This window comes from Pangasianodon hypophthalmus, chromosome 2, assembly GCF_027358585.1.
Source record: "Pangasianodon hypophthalmus isolate fPanHyp1 chromosome 2, fPanHyp1.pri, whole genome shotgun sequence".
In the NCBI taxonomy this organism is placed as follows: domain Eukaryota; kingdom Metazoa; phylum Chordata; class Actinopteri; order Siluriformes; family Pangasiidae; genus Pangasianodon; species Pangasianodon hypophthalmus.
The window spans coordinates 13,919,841-13,943,454 of record NC_069711.1 but is presented as its reverse complement, the minus strand read 5'-3'; the positions used below and the strand labels follow the sequence as shown (position 1 = coordinate 13,943,454).

The 23,614-nt window shown below is 38.6% G+C and overlaps 1 protein-coding gene across 1 annotated transcript in view; it reads right to left on the bottom strand.

Annotated features, from left to right (window-relative positions):
• Positions 1-23,614, bottom strand: part of LOC113533199 (copine-9) — an 89,380-nt gene that overhangs the window by 6,000 nt on the left and 59,766 nt on the right. The window contains exons 8-20 of the mRNA XM_026925269.3: positions 16,486-16,549; positions 13,084-13,187; positions 12,759-12,863; positions 11,300-11,341; positions 10,613-10,688; positions 10,250-10,303; positions 10,099-10,160; positions 7,299-7,345; positions 6,688-6,869; positions 4,952-5,079; positions 3,794-3,896; positions 3,217-3,274; positions 1,361-1,434 (exon numbers count right to left, since the gene is read on the bottom strand). Of these exons, the coding sequence (XP_026781070.1) occupies positions 1,361-1,434; positions 3,217-3,274; positions 3,794-3,896; positions 4,952-5,079; positions 6,688-6,869; positions 7,299-7,345; positions 10,099-10,160; positions 10,250-10,303; positions 10,613-10,688; positions 11,300-11,341; positions 12,759-12,863; positions 13,084-13,187; positions 16,486-16,549 (1,099 nt within the window). The remainder of the gene's footprint in view (positions 1-1,360; positions 1,435-3,216; positions 3,275-3,793; positions 3,897-4,951; positions 5,080-6,687; positions 6,870-7,298; positions 7,346-10,098; positions 10,161-10,249; positions 10,304-10,612; positions 10,689-11,299; positions 11,342-12,758; positions 12,864-13,083; positions 13,188-16,485; positions 16,550-23,614) is intronic.

The following is a 23,614-nucleotide window of genomic DNA, read 5'->3' as shown; positions in this document are numbered from 1 at the left end:
CTTTATATCCTTAGATACTGCCATGCAGACTACCTTTTTTAGTTCAGACCACAGAGTTTCTAGACACAGATGACCACTGTAAAATAAATATTTGTTTACCAACAAATAACACTGATTGAATGACATTGATTATCTTGTTACAATTGTACCTGTCAAGGGGTGGGATATATTAGGCAGCAAGTGAAGTGTCAGTTCTCGAAGTTGATGTGTTGGAAGCAGGAAAAATGGGAACACGTAAGGATCTGAGCAACTTTGACAAGGGCCAAATTGTGATGGCTAGACGACTGGGTCAGTGCATCTGCAAAACAGCAGGTCTTGTGGAGTGTTCCCAGTAGTTAGTACCTACCAAAAGTGGTCCAAAGAAAGACAACTGGTGAACCGGTGACAGGGTTTGAAGGCTAGCCTGTCTGGTCCGATCCCAATGAAGAGCTACTGTAGCACAAACTGCTGAAAAATTTAATGTTGGCTATGATAGAAAGGTGTTAGAACACACAGTGCATTGCAGCTTGCTGCATATGGGGCTGCGTAACCGCAGACCTGTCAGAGTGCCCATGCTGAACCCTGTCCTCTGCCGAAAGTGCTTACAATGAGCACGGGAGCATCAGAACTGGACCACGGAGCAATGGAAGAAGGTGGCCTGGTCTGATGAATCACATTTTCTTTTACATAATGTGGATGGCTGGATGCATGTGCGTCACTTTTCTGGGGAAGAGATGGCACCAGGAAGCACTATGGGAAGAAGGCAAGCCGGCAGAGGCAATATGATGCTCTGGGCAATGTTCTGCTGGGAAAACTTAGGTCCTGGCACACATGTGGATGTTACTTTGACACATTCCTCTTACCTAAACCCATTCATGGCAACATTTTTCCCTACTGGCAGTGGCCTCTTTCGGCAGGATAATGCGCCCTGCCACACTGCAAAAATTGTTCAGGAATGGTTCTAAGAACATAACAAAGAGTTCAAAGTCTTGACTTGGCCTCCAAATTCCCCAGATCTCAATCTGATCCAGCATCTGTGGGATGTGCTGGACAAACAAGTCCAATTCATGGAGGCCTAACCTCAAAACGTGCAGGACCTAAAGGAACTGCTGCTAACGTCTTGGTGCCAGATACCACTGCACACCTTCAGAGGTCTTGTGGAGTCGATGACTCGACGTGTCAGAGCTGTTTTGGTGGCACAAGGGGAACATACGCAATATTAGGCAGGTGGTTTTAATGTTATGGCTGATCAGTGTATATGTCCTACAATTGTCTGAGTGGAAATTTTGAGTTATTGAATTATTGTGTATAATTTTTATACTGTTTTGCCAATTTATTAAAAAGGGCATTTGTACAATAGAAAGGAGAAAGGGGAAATTACCTGAACAATGTCTCTTTCAGCGAAGCGTCCTCTAGATGACACTCTGACCTCGTCACCATCCAACTCCTCCATAGCTGCCGGTGAGAAGACACACTTGTTTGATCTTCACACACGTCACCATCATCCTTTCCCACACGCTAACATTCGAACAGTGTATTGAAATGGTGTGGATATCAGCGCCGTCTGTCAATGCTGGAGATTGTTTACTCTTTTTATAGTGATTGCTATAATTCTGTGTGTTTTTCTGCCAGAGAGAGGGAGCATCTGTTTGTGCATGTTTGTGTGTGTGTGTATGTGTGTGTGTGTAGGCTGGAGGCAGATGTCAGTTAGCTCAGTCTCCGGAGGTGGCACAGGCTTAAGCACTGCTTCTCCAGGGAGGAGAGGGTACTTATGCTGTGTGTGTTGTGTGCTTAGAGTGTGTGTGTGACAATGTGTGTGTGTTACGTGCTCTGTGTGTGTCAGTATGTTTGTGTGCATGCCTCAGAGAGCATAGTATCGATCCTGGAGATCCAATTGTGTATGTAAATGAGACAGTGGGTACTATGGGGCTTTGAGTGGTGGGTGACAGATGGCAGCTGAGGACACAGAGACAGGGACAAGATGAAGAGAAGCAGAGAAACAAGGGCAATGATGCAATGCAAGAGGACAAACGACCAAGGGCACAATGCAATCATGACTACTCCCAACACAATTTAGATTCATACACTGAACAGATTTAGGTGGTTTTAAATTAAAAGTGAGATTAAAGGCAGATTCCAATGTATTTCAACCTGCTCTCTATTCATCACACCCGTACCGGATGTGTGATTACCACTGACAAAAAAATTTGGTATATTTCCCATTCCTGAAAAAAGAATGAAAAATCAAATTACTTGAAACTAGAAATTAGTCATTGGATTCCATCAAAAAATGCTAAAAAAGTGGCCATATATGGTGAATTCAAAAACTACAGCCACCACTTTCTAACAATAAAAGTGCTAGACATGACATGAATGTCTTACCATAGCTGTTATTATGAAGTTTTATTAAACTTTCCAACACTGCAGAAAAACACTACAACGCAATTCTTGCAAGTTTTTGTGGTATCCAAGCACAACCAAGTGAAAAATAAGTGCCTCCATGTGTACTCTGAGCTATGCGGATTATGTCAGAAAGTCCTGTAAATTCATTTAAAATAGTCCAATTTCTGATTGGGATGGATGGGAGGATGAAGCATACACATTTACAGTAAATAAAAATGTAAAACTGATAACTGACTAAGAATTCCTGAAAGGAAGCCAGGAATTTAGAACCATTAGACTTAAATTATTCCCAAGTTTCATGTAAACTGTTTTTTATTCTGGAGTGTCCCTTTAATTTAATTTCAGATTCTTACTTTTACCAAAATCTGTTGGTGTTGAGAATAGTCACTGGTCTTTTGTCCTCTTGCTTTGCAAATTCTCCTCTACAAATGTGGTACGTAGAGATTATGTTGCGAAGCAGCTAACAGTCTCACAGGCACACTAAATGTTTAAGTAAAAGTCTACAAATTATTAAGCTGAACGCCTTTTAGTGACTAGGCTCTGTGTGACAATAGGCTTTTCAAACAAATAATTCATGGCATGTGTCTGTGTATATCACATATAGCACTAAATAATTATTTAGTTTGCATTGTGTACTGCACTTCAGGCTATGCAGCATGACTTTGCCGTAATAATTCAGAAGGCTGTTACCCTGGACACTGTGCATGACATGGTGTATCTAAGTGCATATGGAAGTGAGTTTATTAATCTTGCTATGAACAAAGGGCAAACCAGGCATCTGTCTCTCTTACACACACACACACACACACACACACTCACTCACTGCAAACTTACCATCAAACTCAGCTGGACCCACACCCACAATGATGATGGACATAGGTAGAGCTGAAGCCTGAGGAAAACAACCACATGCATATAATTATTATAAGCAATACCAAGTGCAGTTGAAGAAAGCATTCTGATTTAAATGCTTCAAAAATGGCATGAATATTTTGGCAGCCTACAAAATTGAATAGGCCATTCAAATGTGTTCGATTTAGAGCTCCTACAGAAATTAGTTTACATTTCACATGCTATTGCTAATGATGCCTCATAGCTGCTTGCAATATGTACACTACCAGTCTAAAAATCTAAGCACATTACACTGAATAAACAGTATATTTTTAATTGTTTGTAAGATATTTTGATAAAGGCTTATGGTTGAAATTTGTTTCTAAGATAAAAGTTAATGCCCATGTATAATTTTTCTCAATCAGAAAGTATTTTAGAACCTAGGAGAAGCATTAGTGTATTCTTTTCTTGGTGTATATTCATATATTCAGCGTATATGTATATTCAAGTTTTAGTTTTTACCATATTCTCCTTTTCTCATTATATTATTCTGGTTTTATCTGAATTCAAATGGTCTCACATTGACAACAGCTTCTTTTGTCTGCACCATGTCTGAAATGACTCCGTCTGTGATCATCAACAGCACAAAATACTGGGAGCCATCGGTCACATCCTGCGCTGCACTGCAACAGACACAGACAGAGTGAAGAGAAATAAGTACGGAGGACTTTACTGCACTATATGATGTTGCTTTACAGAAATTTATCAACATTATAACATGTAATGCTGCAGTAATAACTAAGATAAATCTATGTGAGTTCATATAATCAATTTTAACTGCCTCTACACACCCATAAACAATAATAGGAAATGTAACATTCTACAGGAATAATGTGCAGTGCACTCTCAGTGCCAGTCCCAAGCCTGAATAAAAAAAAATAAAAAAAACCCTATGCCAAATCAGTATGAGGACAATGGAAAGTGATCCGCTGTGGTGACCTCTAACAGGAGCAACCGAAAGAACAACAACAACCAGGAATCCTTATTAAACTCATTACACCCTACAGACCAGAAAGCAACGTACAAATGTCACTTTGACCTTTCAAAAATCTCTCTCTCTCTCTCTCATGTAACTGAAAACTCAGTCACGAATCAGCTTAAATAAATATATAATGCTTGAATTTAAAAAAAATCTCCATATCTGTGGTTTTTTTTTTTTTTTGTTGAATATTTTATTCAGCAGAGGAAGTATTAATTGTATTTTACCAATTCAGATCAAATACTGTACAATACATTAATAATCAATTCAAATATTTACAATTGAACTTGTACCTCCCACAATAAGAACCTGCTGACAGATTCCGTTTGAGAAGGTAAACTGGATCAAAGGTGTTTAAAAAAATATTTTTCCTGTTGATATTCATGACTATATTAAGAATTATAAATAGGGCTTGACTTTTCTACTGGAAGCATTTGTAAATTAAATGTGTGTGTGTGTGTGTGTGTGTGTGTGTGTGTGTGTGTGTGTGTGTGCACGTGCCTGTCTGTAAAAATAAGGTTTGAATGTAACAGTCAGCGCAGCATGCAGTAAGGGGTCCCGCTAGTTCTGTGTCTGATTGGCTCAGCGTCACTGTGTGCCCACAGGGCAAAAATGCAAAATCTCCAACCAACTAAAATGGCACAAGTCTCTCTATTCTCATGTCCAAACTAACACACACACATGCACACAGAGACTTACCTTGCTACCTGGTTAATGACTGGGGCGAAGTTGGTTGGTCCATATAGCTGGACTTTTCTGAGACTTTGGAAGTAAGCCTCCAGCACCTCCTCTATCCCCACACAGTTTGGGTCCTCACTGTTACCATTCTGAAGAAAATACACATACAGTACCTAGAACATTAAGACCAGAGATCTCATAAGCTTTAAAGTTGTTTGGGTTCCTCATGACATTGTGGTATATACAGGCCTCCAGCAGCCACTAAAGTGCCTCATATGTGGCTAGTTATTAGACTGCTAGACTGCTCTCTGGTGGGAGTGAACTCCTGACCCTGCATGAGCAAAGAGCAAGAGGGAGTGAGATTGTAGCCGAAAGTGAATCACATTTCATAGGAGCCTCTTTAGATTTTGAGTATTTCTTAGGCTGCATTGCCAGAAAAGGTTACCTTTCTAAAACTTTTAGACACATTCACATTTCTTTATTCAAATAAAATTTTAAATTCCCTTCCATTTCAGAAGAGCAAAGATTTCCCAAATTTGATCAAACTGAATTGAGCTCAGTACACTGACATCTCTGGAAAATTACACAATAAATTAACCTCTGGGTCCTTGTTCTGTATTCTGAATGAATGCTTTGTCTCTGTCCTGATATGGCATTAACCCAGAAAAGAGGAAACAAAGGGAGCGTAAAAGTGTGTAGAGAATTCAAATACATGAACAAAGAGACTGAGGAAGACATGGTTTGTTACGTAATATGTCACTGTTGTAATTAAAGTTGCTTTAGTGTGACGCAGTTTAAGTACTGTCACGCTAAGGTGGGTTCTAATTTAAGAAATGTGATTACAGCCTAAAGTTAATGCGGAAAGTTTTAGACAGTTCCTAACAAATTAAACTGAATCATGCAAAGTATCCCATTACAACTCCAACAATTGGAGAGCTCCAACATTAGGTTGGAGAGCTGTTGGTCCCCTAGCAACTGGGATTCTTCAGCTTGCATTGTAAATACAAAGTTTTATTTGATTAAAAATATCATATCATCATATTAATGACTTCATTTATCAGCCTTCACAAAGTAAAACTGATATTGCTTCCTGGCATCCCCCTCAACCACATTTCACTCTTTTTTCTTATTGTTTTCTCCCATTTATCCACTCCTAATTCCTTCTTTGTTCCCCTGCTCATGCATAGAGACAAGGCACATCCGGAGCTCAAGGATAAATCTTTATTTCAGTGGTTTAATTTTTGTCTCAGTCTCTCCTTCAGCCCATCAATTCGCCTTTTATTCTGTGGCTTTATTAAAAAAGAAGCAACTCTTCAGCCTTGGGAAGAAGGCTGGCTGGTTTTGTGCTTCAGTTTGTTCTTAAACCATTTTCAGCACCTCTGTCTCTCCTCTCCTCTCCCTCTCTTGCCTCTGGGCTTATGCAGGCTCCTCAGTTACCTTAGTGTGCATCTGTTCATATTTCACTAGAAGGTTTTTTATTTTTCATAAGGCCATTCTCATACTCTCAGAATAACAAGGGCAGGTTTGTGTGATTAATTACTATGGAGCAGAACTGAACATCTGACCATGCCTGAGGAATTGAGCTATATGTCATTCCAATTCATATACAGTACACTGCTCAATTTTTATATCAACAAAACCCTGTGAAGAGTCTCCTTATTGCTAGAACATGTGATTTTTAATGATAAAATAGTCAAATTCTTATGGCATAATCCAGGCTGTCTTTAATCATGTCAATTTCAAAATAGTGATCTCACCAGAGGAAAGGCATGGGAGATTTTGCCATCGGGGGGCAGTTTGGCTCCAAATCCATATGCTGGGAAGAGTTTGTCACTGTCATAGTCCTGAATAATCTCTCCCACTGCCTTCAATGCCATAGCGTAGGTGTTCATCTGATATGGACTCATGTAATGCAGGGAAGTTGGCTGAGCCGGGTTACCTGAAATCACAGAAAAAAATCACAGCTAAAAATATGTAACAAATTTTTCCCAAAAATATTACTCCATCATTTACAATTAACCACTCTTAACAAACCAGATAATCAGCTGATATTAAGAGCTGCTTGGAAAGGGTTGCATGAAAGAGGACAGTGCCAGGGTTTGTGAGAATATGAAATTTTATTAACTTCTATATTTAATGCTTAATGAATTCATTACTGCTTAATCAACGAAGTACTCTTGCACCTTCCAGGTCTTAATGAAAATGATTTAGGAATGAGAATATTAATGTTCGTGAAACAAAGGAGTTGAGATAGTTAAATCCCAGTCATTGCTTAGCACGTATTTCAGTTCACTACCTACAGTTTACTTTCATTTCAGCTTTAAGATTTTAATATTTTAAATAATGCTCAGTGTTAACAGACACTTACCATTTGATGCTGTGAAATCTATGGCCACAGTGAAGTTGAGCTGTGTCCTGTTGTGACCAAAGACAGTACAGATTATCATAAAAAATTGGCAACCATTCTAACAGGTTTGTGAATCTCCCTCCTTAAGAGACATAGGGTCACATTCTCAACCTTGGAGTCATGACTGCTTGAGACACAAATGGGATTGGAGGAATGTTTTAACTGTTAATACAGTATATTGTTCTGTTCAGGTAACCTTGAATAACAGAATATTTTTAATTGATAATTATTAAACTGTTTTTACTTTTATTAAAATTAGGATATTCAATTTTGAGTTCCCATGTTACACCAGATTACTGTGTGAAATGCTTCTCCTCAATCGTCGGGATTAATTGGATTATGGGAGCTGCATTTCCTTCTTAAACAGGGTGCCATAAGCAGGTTAGCAAGCAGTCACACACTTTTAGGAGTATCCACATTATGTATTCATATACATTGATAATACATGTTTACAATAATCTGATGATCAATACAAACACTTCCACATTATATTTACTAAACCAGTGCGAGAAATCTCTGAAATCAACATCCTGCATACTGGATGCACATGGACCACTGTAGGCTTTTACACTAAAAAAGCTGGTAAACTTAACGGCTGATGTCATTTGCTAGAACTTATTTTTGTGAAGCAGGGCTCAGTGCCCTTGTATAACTCATTACTAACAAATATATTGTTCTGCTTGAGTGAATGTTTGAGTATGTGTTGGTGGCTGCTCTCTAGTGTCCAGTTGTTTGTGTTTTATCGCCACTGTTAAAAACCCGACTGAACAATCAAATCCTGGGATAAAATTGATAAGTCTAGATTACCACTCTGAAGAATCCTTGGGGGTGTTTCATTTACCTCACCAGCCTAACACAAACCCTCGCTGCCCATTCCACATCCCCTTCATCTGGTCATCCTCACATCACTGCCCAGCAAGATCATGTGTCAAGTCCTCCATGCACTGCAACATACTTCATTAACTGCCTTGTTTCACCATCAATCTCAGATTCCATTTCAGCCAAAATAACTCTTTTTAACACGAGATTTCTAGATTCGAGATTTTTTTATTATTTTGTTATTTCCCATGGCATGGATTTTCTTTTTGTGACTGATACTTGGCTCAGTTCTGATTATTTAAGAACTCTTGTTGAACTCTATTCCAGTGACTGTAACTTTATTAGTGCTCCCAGGACCATGAGTAGAGATGGGTGTGGCAGTGGGGGCGTGGGCTGTGGAATGAGGAAAGAGACACATAGAGTGAGTCGGTAATGAGTGAGTGGCTACACCTGCATGTGATTAATGGGACGCTGAATATATCCCCTGTCTATTTTGCAGTGAGCTGCTGAACATCAAACAGAAAATCAGTACATAGGTGAAAGAAAAAACTTGCAGCTTCCTGTGGAGCCATGTGTCAAGTGTGCTTTATTGAGTTCTGTCCTGTTTTATTTTCATTTTCTGTGAAGAAAGTATGCATACTGAAACAGCGCTCAAGTAAAAATAACAATAATAATAAATCCAGCACTGCTCTCTCTCTCTCTCTCTTTCACCTGCTTCCTGTGCTCTCTGGGAGGGATGGCATTCTCTCTCTCCCCTGTCAATCACAGCGACACTAGCCAATTGCAGGCATCTGTGAGATCATATATGTGGAAGAGGGCAGATAGCACTTTCCCCCAAGTGTGTTATGCTGCCCTGTGACGCAGCATGAGCAGCAGTTCAGAAAGATGCATTTGGCTGACATGTTTCTTGGAGGACAAAATCTCCTATCAGATTTTGAAAGAAGCTTCTGTGGCATTATTTCAAAAAATTCCTATAGTCCCAAAGTTCTGTTCAGCAAAATTAACATAGTACTGAATCCTACTGTCGCAGCTTTTCCGGAGGTTACTGCTGAAACTTTTGAAGTTTTTTTGTTCCCACCTCTGATTTCACCTCTGGTCCATGATCTCCCTGATTTACCTATAAGTCCTAAAGCAATTTGAGTGTTCTAGCTGACAGATTCAATCTTGCAAATGAGACCTACTACTTGTCCCTTGGATGTCGTCTCCACACCTCTACCTAGAGATGTGTCACATGCTGTCAGACTTAGTATTCTATCCATAATAACAGCTACCTAGCCAGTGGCACCATTCATTTTTATTTTAAACAGGCAGTCGTCCTGCCTCTTATCTTTTCTCAACCTCATTTCTAGGCAAAAATAATATTTTGGAGAAATTCCAGCCCAGGTTCTGAGCACACCATAAGACAGAGCCCATCCTCCTCAAGGTAAATTTACTGGACCTCAGTGGGCTTAATGTGTTTATAATATAAAGTATATATTGATCCTTTATCTGATCTGAGAAAATACATTAGTTTAATCTTTAAATTAATCTAAAATATATGTTAAGGTGTACTCATTTCATAGGCTTTACACCCCTGGTGAGACTCAGAACCATGTAAGACATGAAGAAGTGAGACCTTAAAGTAACTGTTCTGACACAAAGGGTGTATCCTTCGGATATAACTTTTTCAGATGCCCAAATCAGCAAAGATTTATTTTGCATTTCAATTTTCACTCCTAACACTAATCTTGACCCACTGCTTTCATAACCAAAAAAGAAAATGCACCATGCAAACACAGTTTAACAAAAATGTAGTAGACAGCCAGGTAACAGAAAATGAACCTTAAGTGCAAGCATGGGCAATTTTTCTGCACAAACAAATTAGTGACACTTCATGGATTTATAAAAAGCAGGACCTGAGACAGGCTGTAAACAAATCATGAGGTATGAGTGTTCTGCTTACCCTCCTCTGATGAAGTCTACAAATGTGTATTCAGATTCAACTTTAAAGGAAAGCAATGTCACCTTCAGAGAGAGAAAGAAAATTTTATTGAGCCACAGACACACACACCTTTATACACACACTCAAAATGAAAGTTTAAACAGCTACTTACTGTGCCAGAATTGACATATTTCTTTTTCTTTCCTTTCTTTTTTGGATTTAAAACCTATACATAGGTAAAAAGAGTTATATGTATGCAATCAAAAGAAGACATATTCCCAAATCTAAAACTATCCAGAAATCCAGTTAATCAGATTAACCCAGGTTAATCCATGTTCATGTTACAAATTCATATTTTTGGTTATAAGAGAGGTTTTGTGTTAGAAAATTATGTAATAATCCCCTAGAGGGTATAAGTAATCAGTTGCTGTTGCAAAGTGAGTGCTTGGCACTTCCATTATGATTCTGAGTTTATAATATGACTGAGAGAGAATTATAGCCAGTAGCCTGTAGCCAGCATTTTGCCCACACTTACCTCATACACATTAAACTGGCTCTGACCTCGGGACAGCTCTCTGTAGCTAGTGGTGAACTCGCCAATAAAGTCATGACTGCAAGAGAAAGACAGAGGGAGAGATTTTCTATATTATGTTGAGACACAATCACGCTCACTCTTTCATTTTTTAAGGCATGTTTTCAAAATTGTAAGAATCATATTCCCATCCATCTCTAAAATGGCCCTAGACTATTTAAATCTAAACTGTGTTTTTTGTTTGTTTGTTTGTTTGTTCGTTTTACAAAAACTATAGCTTTTATATTAAAAACTAAAAGAGCCAAAAGGTTACGGTCAGGTTTGGGTGTAGGCATAGCATTAATTAGCAACATTAATAATTATGTCAGCAGATAGTAAGAGTGTGCGTGTGTGTGTGTGTGTGTCTGTGTGTCTGTGTGTGTGTACCAGCCATCAGTGTTGGTTACTACCCACTCATGTGCCCCTATCTTTCTTTGATGTCACACACAGCTTTCCTTCCAGCAGCCTTAACCTGAGCATAACCCTATACTTCCTGCCCTCCATCTTCTTGTTTAGAAAGACATGTAAAGTGATCACTCATCTCTATCGAGCACTGATGCCCTCATGCTGACATTTCTTAGACTTTCAGTTTGTCCTGGCTGTAGAGGTAAATCTGTGAAGTGATATCTGCTAAAGAGTATATGGAATTACCTTCCATCTCGATCCCAGTCATACACATCTACCTTAACGGTTCTGCAGGGAGATAAGAGATATGAGGGAGAATGGAGATGAAGAAAAGAAAAGAAAAGAAAAAGAGAGAGGACGTGACAGATTGCAATCACTGAAAGCTAAGTGCAACACAATTATTTTCAGCATCTTTAAAAGCCTGCTCTGATAATGAACACAGACAAACAAAGAGGCATACTCGGAGCATTTTGGTTTTGTTATTTAAATTTCACTCACATTTGTTCTGGTAAAACTGATTACTGTAGAGAATAGCAGAGAAATCACTGACGCACATATACAAACACACCCCTGCCCCCACAATACCCAATATTTTGTCATTATGTGGGATCCCGTGAGAGTGCACACCACCAGAGTACCTTTCAAGGTCATCCTGAACAATTTAGCATAATTTAGTTTTGCTGAAAAGTACAAACACTTCAAAGATACAAAGGAGAGATTAGTGTCCCTGAGTGTGAGGTCCCTGAATTCTAAATCTCAGCTCTAAGTGCAATAATGCTAGTTTGGGCCTGATGAAATAATCGGCGTGATGACTTCTGCTATCGCTCTGCTCGCCAGTGAGAACAACCCAATGCTCACAATCCACTTTTCTGGCTTCTGAAAAAGAGACACAACCTTATGCAAGTCTAGTAAAGAGGTATGAGACTCTTTTCACACTGATACTGGATCAAGTTCAAGCAAACATGTTTAATATAATCTAATTACAGCTTTAGAAAATCTGTATAACTGTACTGTCCGGTCTTGTTTATATAACTCAAAATGCTGAGTTTCAAGTGATAAAAAATCTTTTTCTTCACTAATTTAAATCTACTTACATGCTCATACATAATCTGTATATATGAATGGTAAAATAGATGGAAAAAATGGATTTCGAAGGGGTGTCTCTATTTGCCACCAGGTGAACATTGGCACACATATATTGGCCACACAGTACTCTTAAAGACCAAACAGAAAAAAATGAACAACATTAGCTAAGCTAGCCAGGTATGTACACACAATACTGCACTGCATTTAACTTTAGTAGCTAAGTAAGTTCAATAAAAAGATAAATAAATAATAAACTGGGTGTAAATAGTTACTGTCATTCTATAGTCACCTGGGTGAAAGTAGATTGCACCAAAAATAAACTGTTTTGGAAATATGAAACAAAAGTGTGATTTTGGTCACATGACATCGATCTCTTACTTACATTTACAACACAGGCTTTCGCACACCTGCTATCACAAAGATCCCCAATTATGTGCAGGGGCTTCGTGTGCCTATTCCTATAATAATTGTTTAGATTACTAATAACTAATATAAAGTCATAAGATATATTAGGTTATTAAAATACACACTATAACTGTCTTGCTATAAAACTAAAATGATTGGGACTTGGTGAACAACTCAACAGCAGGGGACATGAGGTTTAACTAGAGTAGCTCACCTGTCATAGTCACCATTACACAGCGCACGCACAGGGATGGTGAATGGCTGCCACACTGGGTTCAGAGTGTTCTTAATCACCTCTGTCTTATGACAGATAGTAAACCTGCGGCATGTGACACAAAATATTCCTTATAATTATTGACTGACTTTAATACACCTGTCAAGGAATCTAGAATATCACATTTTTTCATCACATTTTTAAGACAAAGGCAATCTAACTGTTGCATGAAATCAGAGAAAAATAGACACAGGTGAAAAAAAAAGGGGGGGGGGATAGAGAGAAAGAGAAAAAGTGAGAGGTCTCCCTTTGCGGTCTCACTTACGTTCCATCCTCGTTACTGCGGTAGAACACCAAGAAAGGATCAGACTTGCCGAAGAAGTCCTTCTTGTCCAGTTTATTGGCACACAGCTGCATAGTAGCAATATCCTGAAGGTACAGAAAGACAGGTCACATGGTGGTCACACAGGAGACACGTATAAAAACATGCTTCCACACACACACACACACACACACACACTTACATACCAGCAAGCTGAACAATTTTCTCTTTTTTTCTGAAACAATTTCTCAGCACGCTATACAAACAAGAGAGATGACCTCTGCAGTAAATCCAAGCCAAGAAGGTGGGACTATAAAAAATAACTGAAAACTAACTGCAATATGAGCATAATATGAAGACATATTAGGGAATGGATGTATTTTTTTCACGGACATAAGACTCCAACAAAAAATAAATACACCACACACACGCAAGCAGGCATGTACACACAGACACACACAGACTGGTTGCTGTGAAATAAAACTGTGAAATAAAACACCTCATCTGCTTGTGCAAATATCCTGTAATGAAAGTTTTATCCTGTTGGAATCCCAGGCGGAAATATCACTGCCAAAGAAAAAACTCTCTAATTTTTTCTATGATTCTCTCTATTTGAGCTGCACACTTTTCATATTCCTAATACTTCACCTGCTTCCTATGTCTGGCTTTAATCTTCTTAAGGTTATTAAAATTTGGGAGATGAATCTGTTTTGTGGGGCTCACGAAGACCTTTTGGATATTTACAAAGATTTTTTGTGGTTAATTCTTGCATGTCAGAGAAAAGCTTAAAGCCATTTTAAAAACTGATGTCATTAAATAAAGATTACCAACATGGTACAACACTCATATAATTATACTGTAGACAGAGTACTTTGCTTTCTCAAGTAGGAGGTATTACAGTGATGAGTAATCAGGCAAACAACTTTCCTGATGGTGATTACTGTTGTTAAATAATATTAGCAATGTTGTTTGGTGCCTTGGATGAAGCAGTAAACAAGAAACTTGGATGCTGAGCCTTGTCAGAAGCAGACAACTGTTGTTTAATGTTTTGCTGTCTTAAGTGTTTGATAATGAAAAACCTTTGAATTACATATTACAGTAATGTTCTTTGACTATCCTCACAAGCAAATGGTCAAGCCACATTGTAGTACTGCAGGTTTTCCTCTAACACCCTACAGCGTAAGAGGTGTGAGAGGGCAAACACCAGAAGCCAGCTGCACCAGTTGAGCATAAGTTGGATCGTAAGTCAGCGTGTAAATTTGACCATAAACAATTGAGAGTAGTTAGGTTAGAATTTCGGTTGCATCACAGACACTTATGGTACGTCATAGTGTGTAAAATGATCATAGATCAAAAGTTTATCATTGCATATTTCACCACCACCAGCCAATCAGAAACATGATCTGACATAAACAGGAAACACTATATCCATAATGGAGACACAGGGAATGGTTAGCTTCTGATTAATACAGTACTGTGCAAAAGTCTTAGGCACATGCAAACAAATGTTGTAAAGCAAAAAAGTTTCTACATATAAAATGCTATAAAGAGCAGTAAACAGTAATAACCTAATCAAAGCCAATAGTTGGTGTGACAACCCTTTGCTTTAAAAAAAGAAAAAACATCAGTAGTCTCAGGTACAATTTTGTGCAGTTTTATTAGGAAATTAGCTGGTAAGTTTTACTGAGCAGAACCAGCCACAGTTCTTCTGGAGACTCTGAGTGTCGCACTTGCTTCTTTTCTTCCATGAAAAACCCAGCCTTCACTATGTTTTTTTGTCTGATAAGTGGTCTCCTATTTAATATGTTGCATTCTTTACTGACATACAAACATTTTTCTGTAACATTTAATTTTTTTGTTGGAAAAGTAATGTAAAAATGTTTTTTTTTACTGACTCAATAATGCAGAAGTCATGCAATAAACATCTATAACAAAATTTGTACTAAAAAAATAGGGTGCATAAGACTTTTGCACAGTACTTTATCTCTCTCTCAAGTTAGTATTTTTAGGAAAAATCAAGTGGTGACTCTTATCATCCATCTTTTGTATTTGTACTTTATGTGCTTGTTACACTAGGTCTCTCTTGAAACAAAGGGTTTAGTTTAAGGCAGATGTTGCATCTAAAAGAATGTCATTTTTAAGTTATAATTTAAACCTATGTTGACTTACTGTTCATTTTTAGTAGTGTGTAAACTCAAATGTAGTGGCCATTCAAACTAGGCTACAATCAAGCTTATGTTCTACTGGTGCAACCAGCTGCAGAACACTACCACTTTCTGAATTAAGAGGACAGCATAAGTAGGAACCTTAGCAGGCTATAAAGAGCACTAGTTTGCCACACTTGACTGCTTACTAAGCTGCATAGTAATGAGATAGAAGGAACAGGTAGTCCTTCCTACTGAAAAGAAAGCCAATTTTATTCTCAGGGAGCAGCTGTGACAAATAGCACATGACACACACAGGTGTTTGAACTATTATTCCAGCTGAGCATTTACTATTATACACAACTAGTCATTTGTTTTACAAGACTCATAAGTGATTTCTGACCTTTTTAATCTTTTTAATGGTAGAAAAGTCCATAGAAAAAGCTAACTCATTTAGCTAGCTCGGTTAAATGTTCCTTGAGTCAATAAAAAAAAACAAAAAAAACAATGAAGTGTGCAAAGGTATTTCAGTTAAAAACTGGCTACCTTCTTTACTATTCATTACTTTAACATTCAGCCCAAGCTACTACTCTGAAACCGTATGTAATATGCATATAGTAGATTTTATGTGGACACCAGCTCTCTCTCATTATTTAGGTCTTTAAGATTGGCTGAATGTAATAATATGCAATCATCATCATCTCACCATCTATTTCTGCTAATTGCTGCTTCTAATCATTCCAAGAAAGAAATATGACCTATGAGATAAATAATTCTGTTTAAAAAAGAGAAACTTTATGCCATCAATACCCTTAGCTCTTCATTTATTTGATGAATTTATTAATCCCCTTTCATTTGCTAGAACTGTTAACTGCATGTGTTTAAAGCATATTTATTATCATATGAAGAGATGCTCCAGCATTCAGATTAAAACATACATTTATTAATGAATAATGGAGATCATGTATTAAACAGTTGATGCCAATTAAGCCTAAAGCATTTGATACAAATAGATGTCCAATTTTAAATCAACAAGCAACAACTCTCAATTTGTATTCAGTGACCCATTCACATCTTTACATGCTTATGTTTTCCTTCACTTTCTGTGACAAATGTATGTTTTGATAATGATAATCTCACTGCAATTGATTCAGAAAAACGTAATGTGTCAGAATAATCTAAATAGTGTTCTTGAGACTAAATTTGTGGCTCTGATTTGTGTGTGCATACATGCAAATGACTGTGTGTTTGCTGAACTGACCCTGCAGTTGCTGAGTTCCTCAGCGGTTAAGATGATGGTGCCACACTTCTTCCCTGGAATCCCGCTGGAAGGAAGAAAGAGCGAGAAAGAGAGCTCACAGTGACTCATTAGAGACAGAGTCTCTAATGAGAAACAGAAAAGTCAGTGCTAGTCTATGTATAGTTCTGTGGTAAGGAAGGAGAGAGAGAGAGAGAGTGTGTGCACATGCCAGTGTGTGTGTGCACTGAGAGTAAATGACTGTGCAGTTAGAGAGAGTCTAAGTTGGTGTGACAGAGTGAGAGGTCTAAAGGGTGAAAGTGTGAGCTGCAAACACAATTACCCCACACCGTCAACCCACAGGAGGATTCCAATCATTCAATACCTCACTACTACATACAAACCCATTGCCTCTGAGTCAATATCAGCCCAGGAAATTACTGCAGTGTGGGTCTAAAGTAAACTCACTCAGAATTAGGGTAGTGTGAGGAGAAATCGAGAGGAGACAGAAAGAAAGTAAGAGACGTATCTCTTTGCTTGTGACAGAAAACAAATAGATGAACAAGGAAAAGGTAGGAAATAATGGAAGGAAGATAATGGAGTGGGAGAAGGGTTTTGGAAAATCACATATCATGCCTGACATAAAAACTTCAAAAATCATATTGTTTCATGATCACATGATCAGAATCATGAACACAGGTTTGTAGTCAGTTAACTGACCATTATCATCTGGAATATTGGTATGTTTAGCTAAAGTATCAGCTTTTTTATTCTGGTGCATTAAATCACATATTCACTTTCCACACAGTCTCTGTTTCCCAAACATGGTGAGACTGCAGACAAACAACTGCAAACTGTGGTAACAAATTCATTTATTGATTGATTGATTTTGAGTCACTTAGTATAACTACAATGAGACAAAATACAATAAATGAATTTGTTACCACAGTTTGCGGTCATTGCTGTCATGGTTCTACATTTGTTTTGCCTGTGGAGCCAAATGAGAGTGTCATTTAGGGCCCCCATGCCACTAGGATGCCCCAAACAAATGTTAAATGATTTAAAATAATCCATGGTGCCTAGAACCCTAAAAGGTTCAGAAACAGCCCGGAGACACTCAGTGTAAATAAGATGAAGTCTAATTTTGAGGTTTACACTGTTGAAGCAATACAGGTTTATAATGCACAGTGTAGAAAGTTTGTTGTTTTTTTGCTGGTTTAAAGGAAGAACAATAATAAGTAGAGGTGGCTCTTAGAGGTACGAGAGAATAGATTATCAATCTACACCTTTAGAAAGAGTCACCATTCTACACATGCAGAAAACAGAATATGACCAGTGAATGAGGCAATCAATAGCACTGTCATCTCATTAAATGTGAGGTGCAGAGGAGATGAGGGAAATAGGCAATCGGAAATCCCTTCATTATAAATGCCCATTGTAATGGTGTCTTGTGACCGGCTGTCAAGCTGAGGTGAGCAAGTACTTTATAATGAACGGGGAAAAGGCCTGACAAATCACAGCAAAATGCAGGAATACTGTTAATCACAATGGTCATATTCGCTGAAAGTTATTCAATGTCACTTCATGAAGTGAGTTGACCATTAAGTTAGAAAAAATTCTGAGTGCTGCAAAAAAAAAAAAAAATCCTGAGACTGATGTGACACATTCATCGCAGGGTACCATGCACACATTTATACCTAGGGGCAATTTAGCATAGCCAATCCATCTAAAGCCATGTTTCGGGGATGTGGACGAAAACCAAAGAACTCAGAGGAAACCCACTCAGACACAAGACCACATGTAAAACTCCACACAGACAGTAATCCATGCTCAGGATCAAACCGAGGACCCCGAGGCTGTGAGGCTGCACTGCTGACCCGCTGAGCCAGCATCCCACCCCTATGCTTAAATCAATTTATTCAATTAATTTTTTACATCAACTTGTGTTTATATCAAGTGTTGTGTACATGTAGTGGGCGCTACAAAAATTGTGAAGAAGTTCCGTAAAGCGATGCTTTTAAAAACATAAAAAGCAAACTATATCAAATATTTGGTGTAACCACCCTTTGCCTTAACATTACATCATTTTTCTGAAGTACACTTTTGTGAAGAAAATTGGCTATTCAGGTGTTCCCTAAGTATACTGGAAAGTTGTCTCACTTGCCTTGATGATTTTGATCTGAATAATCTTCTATTACTCAATATGTTACTTAGTGACAAAGTTGTTTAGCGACAAAGATTTCTCTGTAACATTTTATTTAATTCAGAAGACATAAAATTCACAATTGAAAAAATGACCTTTGCACAATACTGTATATAAACCATCGTACAGAATAACCTAAAGCTGTTCTGAAATTCTCCAAGTGCAGTGTGGACACCATTCAACAAGGTCAAATGGTGAAAAAGACACAGAGAACTGAAGAGTACTGGGAAGTACATTATGTGCATCAGGCAAGACAAAGAAAGACACACAGCAAGACACACAGTGATACTGAGCGGCTGTGTGCTGAATCAGGCAGGTCAAATATTTGTACAATGACTTTTCATTCTCAATTACTTGAAATTGCTGAAATATTTTTCAACCAACAAAAATAATATAAGTTATAATTATAAGTAGCATCAGAAAGTGAACTGCTGCACTGTCATATCTGGACCTACTGCAAATGTTTTAAGGGACTACTAAGAAATAGACAAATGTTCTCTTACCATCAGATGGCCATGTAGGTGAAGCTTGTAGGTGTAACTGAAATTATAAGCAACATGAAGGACTCTTTTAAATGAACCATAGTCAGTCCTGATCAAGTGGGTTTGAAAGGGAACTTGTTGCAAATGACCTCAGTGCTTTTGGTGTTCACAATACAAGTGGACTCAAAAGGGGATTCAGTTCTCTTTCTGGATGTTTTAGCACTGATTAGATCTCAGACCACTTGTAGTTCACACCACAACTCCTTTACCATAGTGTAATAGCCATGTAACACTGAATTATGGACAGTGTCATTCAAAATGGTACAATTATCATACAATTATCTAATCAGCCAATCATGTGGCAGCAGTGCAATGGATAAAATCATGCAGCTACAGGCCAGCAGCTTTGGTTAATGTTCACATCAACAATCAGAATGGGGAAAAATGTGATCTCAGTGATTTTGACTGTGGCATGAATGTTGGTACCACAAAGCCTGGTTTGAGTATTTCTATAACTGCTGATCTTCTGGGATTTTCACACACAACAGTCTCTAGAGTTTACTCAGAATGGTGTAATAAAGACAAACATCCTGTGAGCGGCAGTTCTGCGGACAGAAGTGCCTTGTTGATGCGAGAGATCAACAGAGAATGGCCAGACTGGTTCAAGCTGACAGAAAGGCTACAGTAAGTCAGATAACCACTCTGTACATTTGTGACGAGCAGAAAAGCATCTCAGAACACACATGTCGAATCTTGAGGCGGATGGGCTACAACAGCAGAAGATAATGTTGGGTTCCACTTCTGTCAGCCGAGAACAGATAGCTGAGGCTGCAGTGAGCACAGACTCACCAAAACCGGACAGTTGAAGACTAGAAAAATGTAGCCTGGTCTGATGAATCTCAATTTCTGCTGAGGCACACAGATGATAGGGTCAGAATTTGGCACCAACAGCATGACTCTATGGACCCAACCTGCCTTGTGTCAACAGTTCAGGCTGGTGGAGGTGGTGTCTGGGGGCAGTCGTGGCCTAATGGATAGAAAATCGGACTTGCAACCCGAAGGTGAACCTGAAGGTTGTGGGTTTGAGTCTCAGGTCCGGCAGGGATTGTAGGTGGGGGGAGTGAATGACCAGCGCTCTCTTCCACAGTCAGTACCACAACTGAGGTGAGACCCTTGAGCAAGGCACCGTACCGCCAAACTGCTCCCCGGGCGCCACAGCAAAAAAGGCTGCTCGGGTGTGTGCTCACGGTGTGTGTGTGTGTTCACTACTGTGTGTGCACTTGGATGGGTAAAATGCAGAGTACAAATTCCGAGTATGGGTCACCATACTTGGCCACAAGTCACTTCACTTCACGTAATGGTGTGGGGAATGTTTCTTTGGCACACTTTGGGCCCCTTAATACCAATCAATCATTGCTTGAATGCCACAGCCTGTTTGAGTATTGCTGCTGACCATGTGGATCCCTTCATGGCCACAGTTTACCCATCTTCTAATGGCTACTTCCAGCATGATAATGCACCATGTCACAAAGCAAAAGTCGTCTCAAACTGGTTTCATGAACATGACAATGACTTCAGTGTTCTTCAGTGGCCTTCCCAGTCACCGGATGTGAATCCAGTAGAACACCTTTAGGATGTAGTAGAACAGGAGATTCGCCGCATGAAAGTGCACCTGAAAAATCTGCAGGAGCTGCGTGATGCAATCATGTCAACATGGACCAGAATCTCAAAGGAATGTTTCCAACATCTTGTGGAATCCATGCCACGAAGTATTGAGGCTGTTTTGAGAGCAAAGGGAGGCTCTACTCAGTATTAGTATAGTGTTCCTAATAAAGTACTCTGTGAGTGTATATTACAACAGTAAATAATTATTGTACCTGTCACTGAAACATAAGCTCTAAGCTCCCTAACACTGCTGACGTTGCTGTGGGACGACACAACCCCACAGAAAGGCATTTGAGTTTTTTTTTTTTTTTTTTTTACTTAATTTCTGTTAGGTGACAGAAAGCTGAAGCTGTGTATGTACATCAACCCACAAGTTTCTTTGGAGGTGGTCTGAGTACAGTTCCCTTTAGGGGTCTGAGTTCATTTGTTGTGTTCACATATGCATCATCAATCTGAGAATACTTGGGATACTGAAATGGACCAAGTGTCAAAATCACATTGCTATGTGTGAGTAATGCTGCATAGAGGCATTAACTCATAATTTCTTTGGAAAAACCAAGTTCAGCAAGTGATGTCATATCAATATGGCTGCATACAGCATCAATAATAAACAAAGTAGCACTTCTTACCCTTAAATGAGTTATACTGCATTTGCTTTAGAACAGTTCGCTGTTTTGAGGAGGAAAATATAAATCATTCATCACAGTTAGCTGGCTAGCATCCATGTTTTTTCCCCACTTTGCAGCTCAAATGCATGGAGGTTAGAAAAAAAATGTCATTCCAAGCTCCGACTTCACAAATTGAATACAGCATTGGAACCACTACAGAGAAATAGATGCCTAATGTTGTCTTTATCTGCTGTTCACTAATTAAGGAAACACATCAAACATCTTTTAAATCTTTAGCTGATACAAGGTGTGGAGTCTTATTGCTGATGTTGAATTGATTTTCACTGTCTTTATGCCAAACTGACTGGACATATTCCACAACTTTACTAACAAGCAAAGGTGAGCACTGGAGTTGGTTAGCACTAGCGACAGGCCCAAGATAGGTGTACAGAATGAAGACTAGACATATAATGATGCCAGCAGGCTATTCAGTTCCGGCCAAGTTTTCTGAATTTCTTTTCTCATGCCTGGATTGCCTCAGCAGGTTGCATCACTTTGCCAATACAGATAAAAGTGCACCATATAAGGTCTCCCGCAGCACTGATGCACTTTCTACAATTCAGTATAATGAAATTGAAATAGGTTATAATGAGGATCAGTGACTTGATTGCTACATTGCCGGGTTATTAGCTCTCTCATACTTGCACACACACTTATCCAAACATTCCTCGCCCCAGTTCTTCCTCTGCTGCATTGGGTTCTGAACTATAAGACAATTTAAAACTCAATTTGCCAGTCTTAACATAATTAATCCTTATGGGTTTCCATGCTATGCTTAAACACTAATAAATGCTGGTTTAACTGCATTTGAGAAATGAATCCTTATTAAAGTTTAGTTCTTAATAAGCTTTTTTGCTTAACTACAACATATAAAATACTAAACATGTCTCAAATTCTTACTCCATAAAAGCCCCATAAAAGGGGCAACTACAGTTTGACAGTAATTAGGGAAAGAAGAATTACTTAATCCAGAAAAGAAACTTGGGAAAGAAGCTGAGCATTCAAGCAGAACAAAAACTCTTAAGGAGGTTACTGGTATAACTTGACAGAAACTTGTACTGCAGGAAACAGGCTAATTGCAGGCAAATTGTACAAGAATATCAGCAGGAGATACGAATGTTACTGTGTGTAACTGTGGGCGACCAGAATATTCTGCATGACTGTGGGTGACTGAACTGTCTGCTGCTACTGAGGGAATCTCCTGTCACATCTCTCCTGCCTACCACTCATCCATTTCTTTCAGTGTAACACACACATTTTATATGATGAGACATGAGACACTAACGTGCTATCACAAATGTGACTAGTAAAAAAGAGAAGCAAAATAGTCACACACACACGCGCAAACACACACACACACACACACACACACATATATGCACATGAACACACATACATACACACATACAGAAAAGAGAGGCACATAAGGACTCCATCTCCCCCACACAGGTTATACAATCAGAAACATAGACTCCCTTATGCAACAGAGCTAAACACACACACACACACCTACACAGAAACAACACACTCGCACACTCATACTTTATATTACAGACACATATAGCACATGTAAAAAAAAAAAAAAACAGACAGATATTATTCTCTCTCTCTCTCTCTTACACACACACAACACACAAACACACACACACAAACATACAAATCATCTTACCTTAACAAATGCAAATGTAATACCATCACTAGAGATGCATTACCTGTACTCCTATGCTAATACATGCATTACTTTTAAACCTCCCAGCAACCTGAAGGCAACTCTGCCCAAGCTCAATCGTTAACACTCCACTAATGTGACCTACTGCTCCTTAACTCATCCTATCCATTTCAATTCAGTAAACAGGTACTTAGTCATAGTACGAGTGGGCTGGCACACCCCACGAACCAGCCAATGTATATCGATAATAGAATATAACTTGAGAAATTAGCAGCTTGCAAGTTGAACTGCACTTTTTCAAAGCCAAAAACCAAATGTATAACTTTCCTTTTTAAATCTGTTTAATGTCTTAATAAGCTTTGGGCTCTGGTTCATTATTGGATGAAAGCTTACTGCATGAGACTTTCCCACATCAAAAATTACCACATTATTAAATTCAAGTCAAAAGAACAGATAATGTATTCTG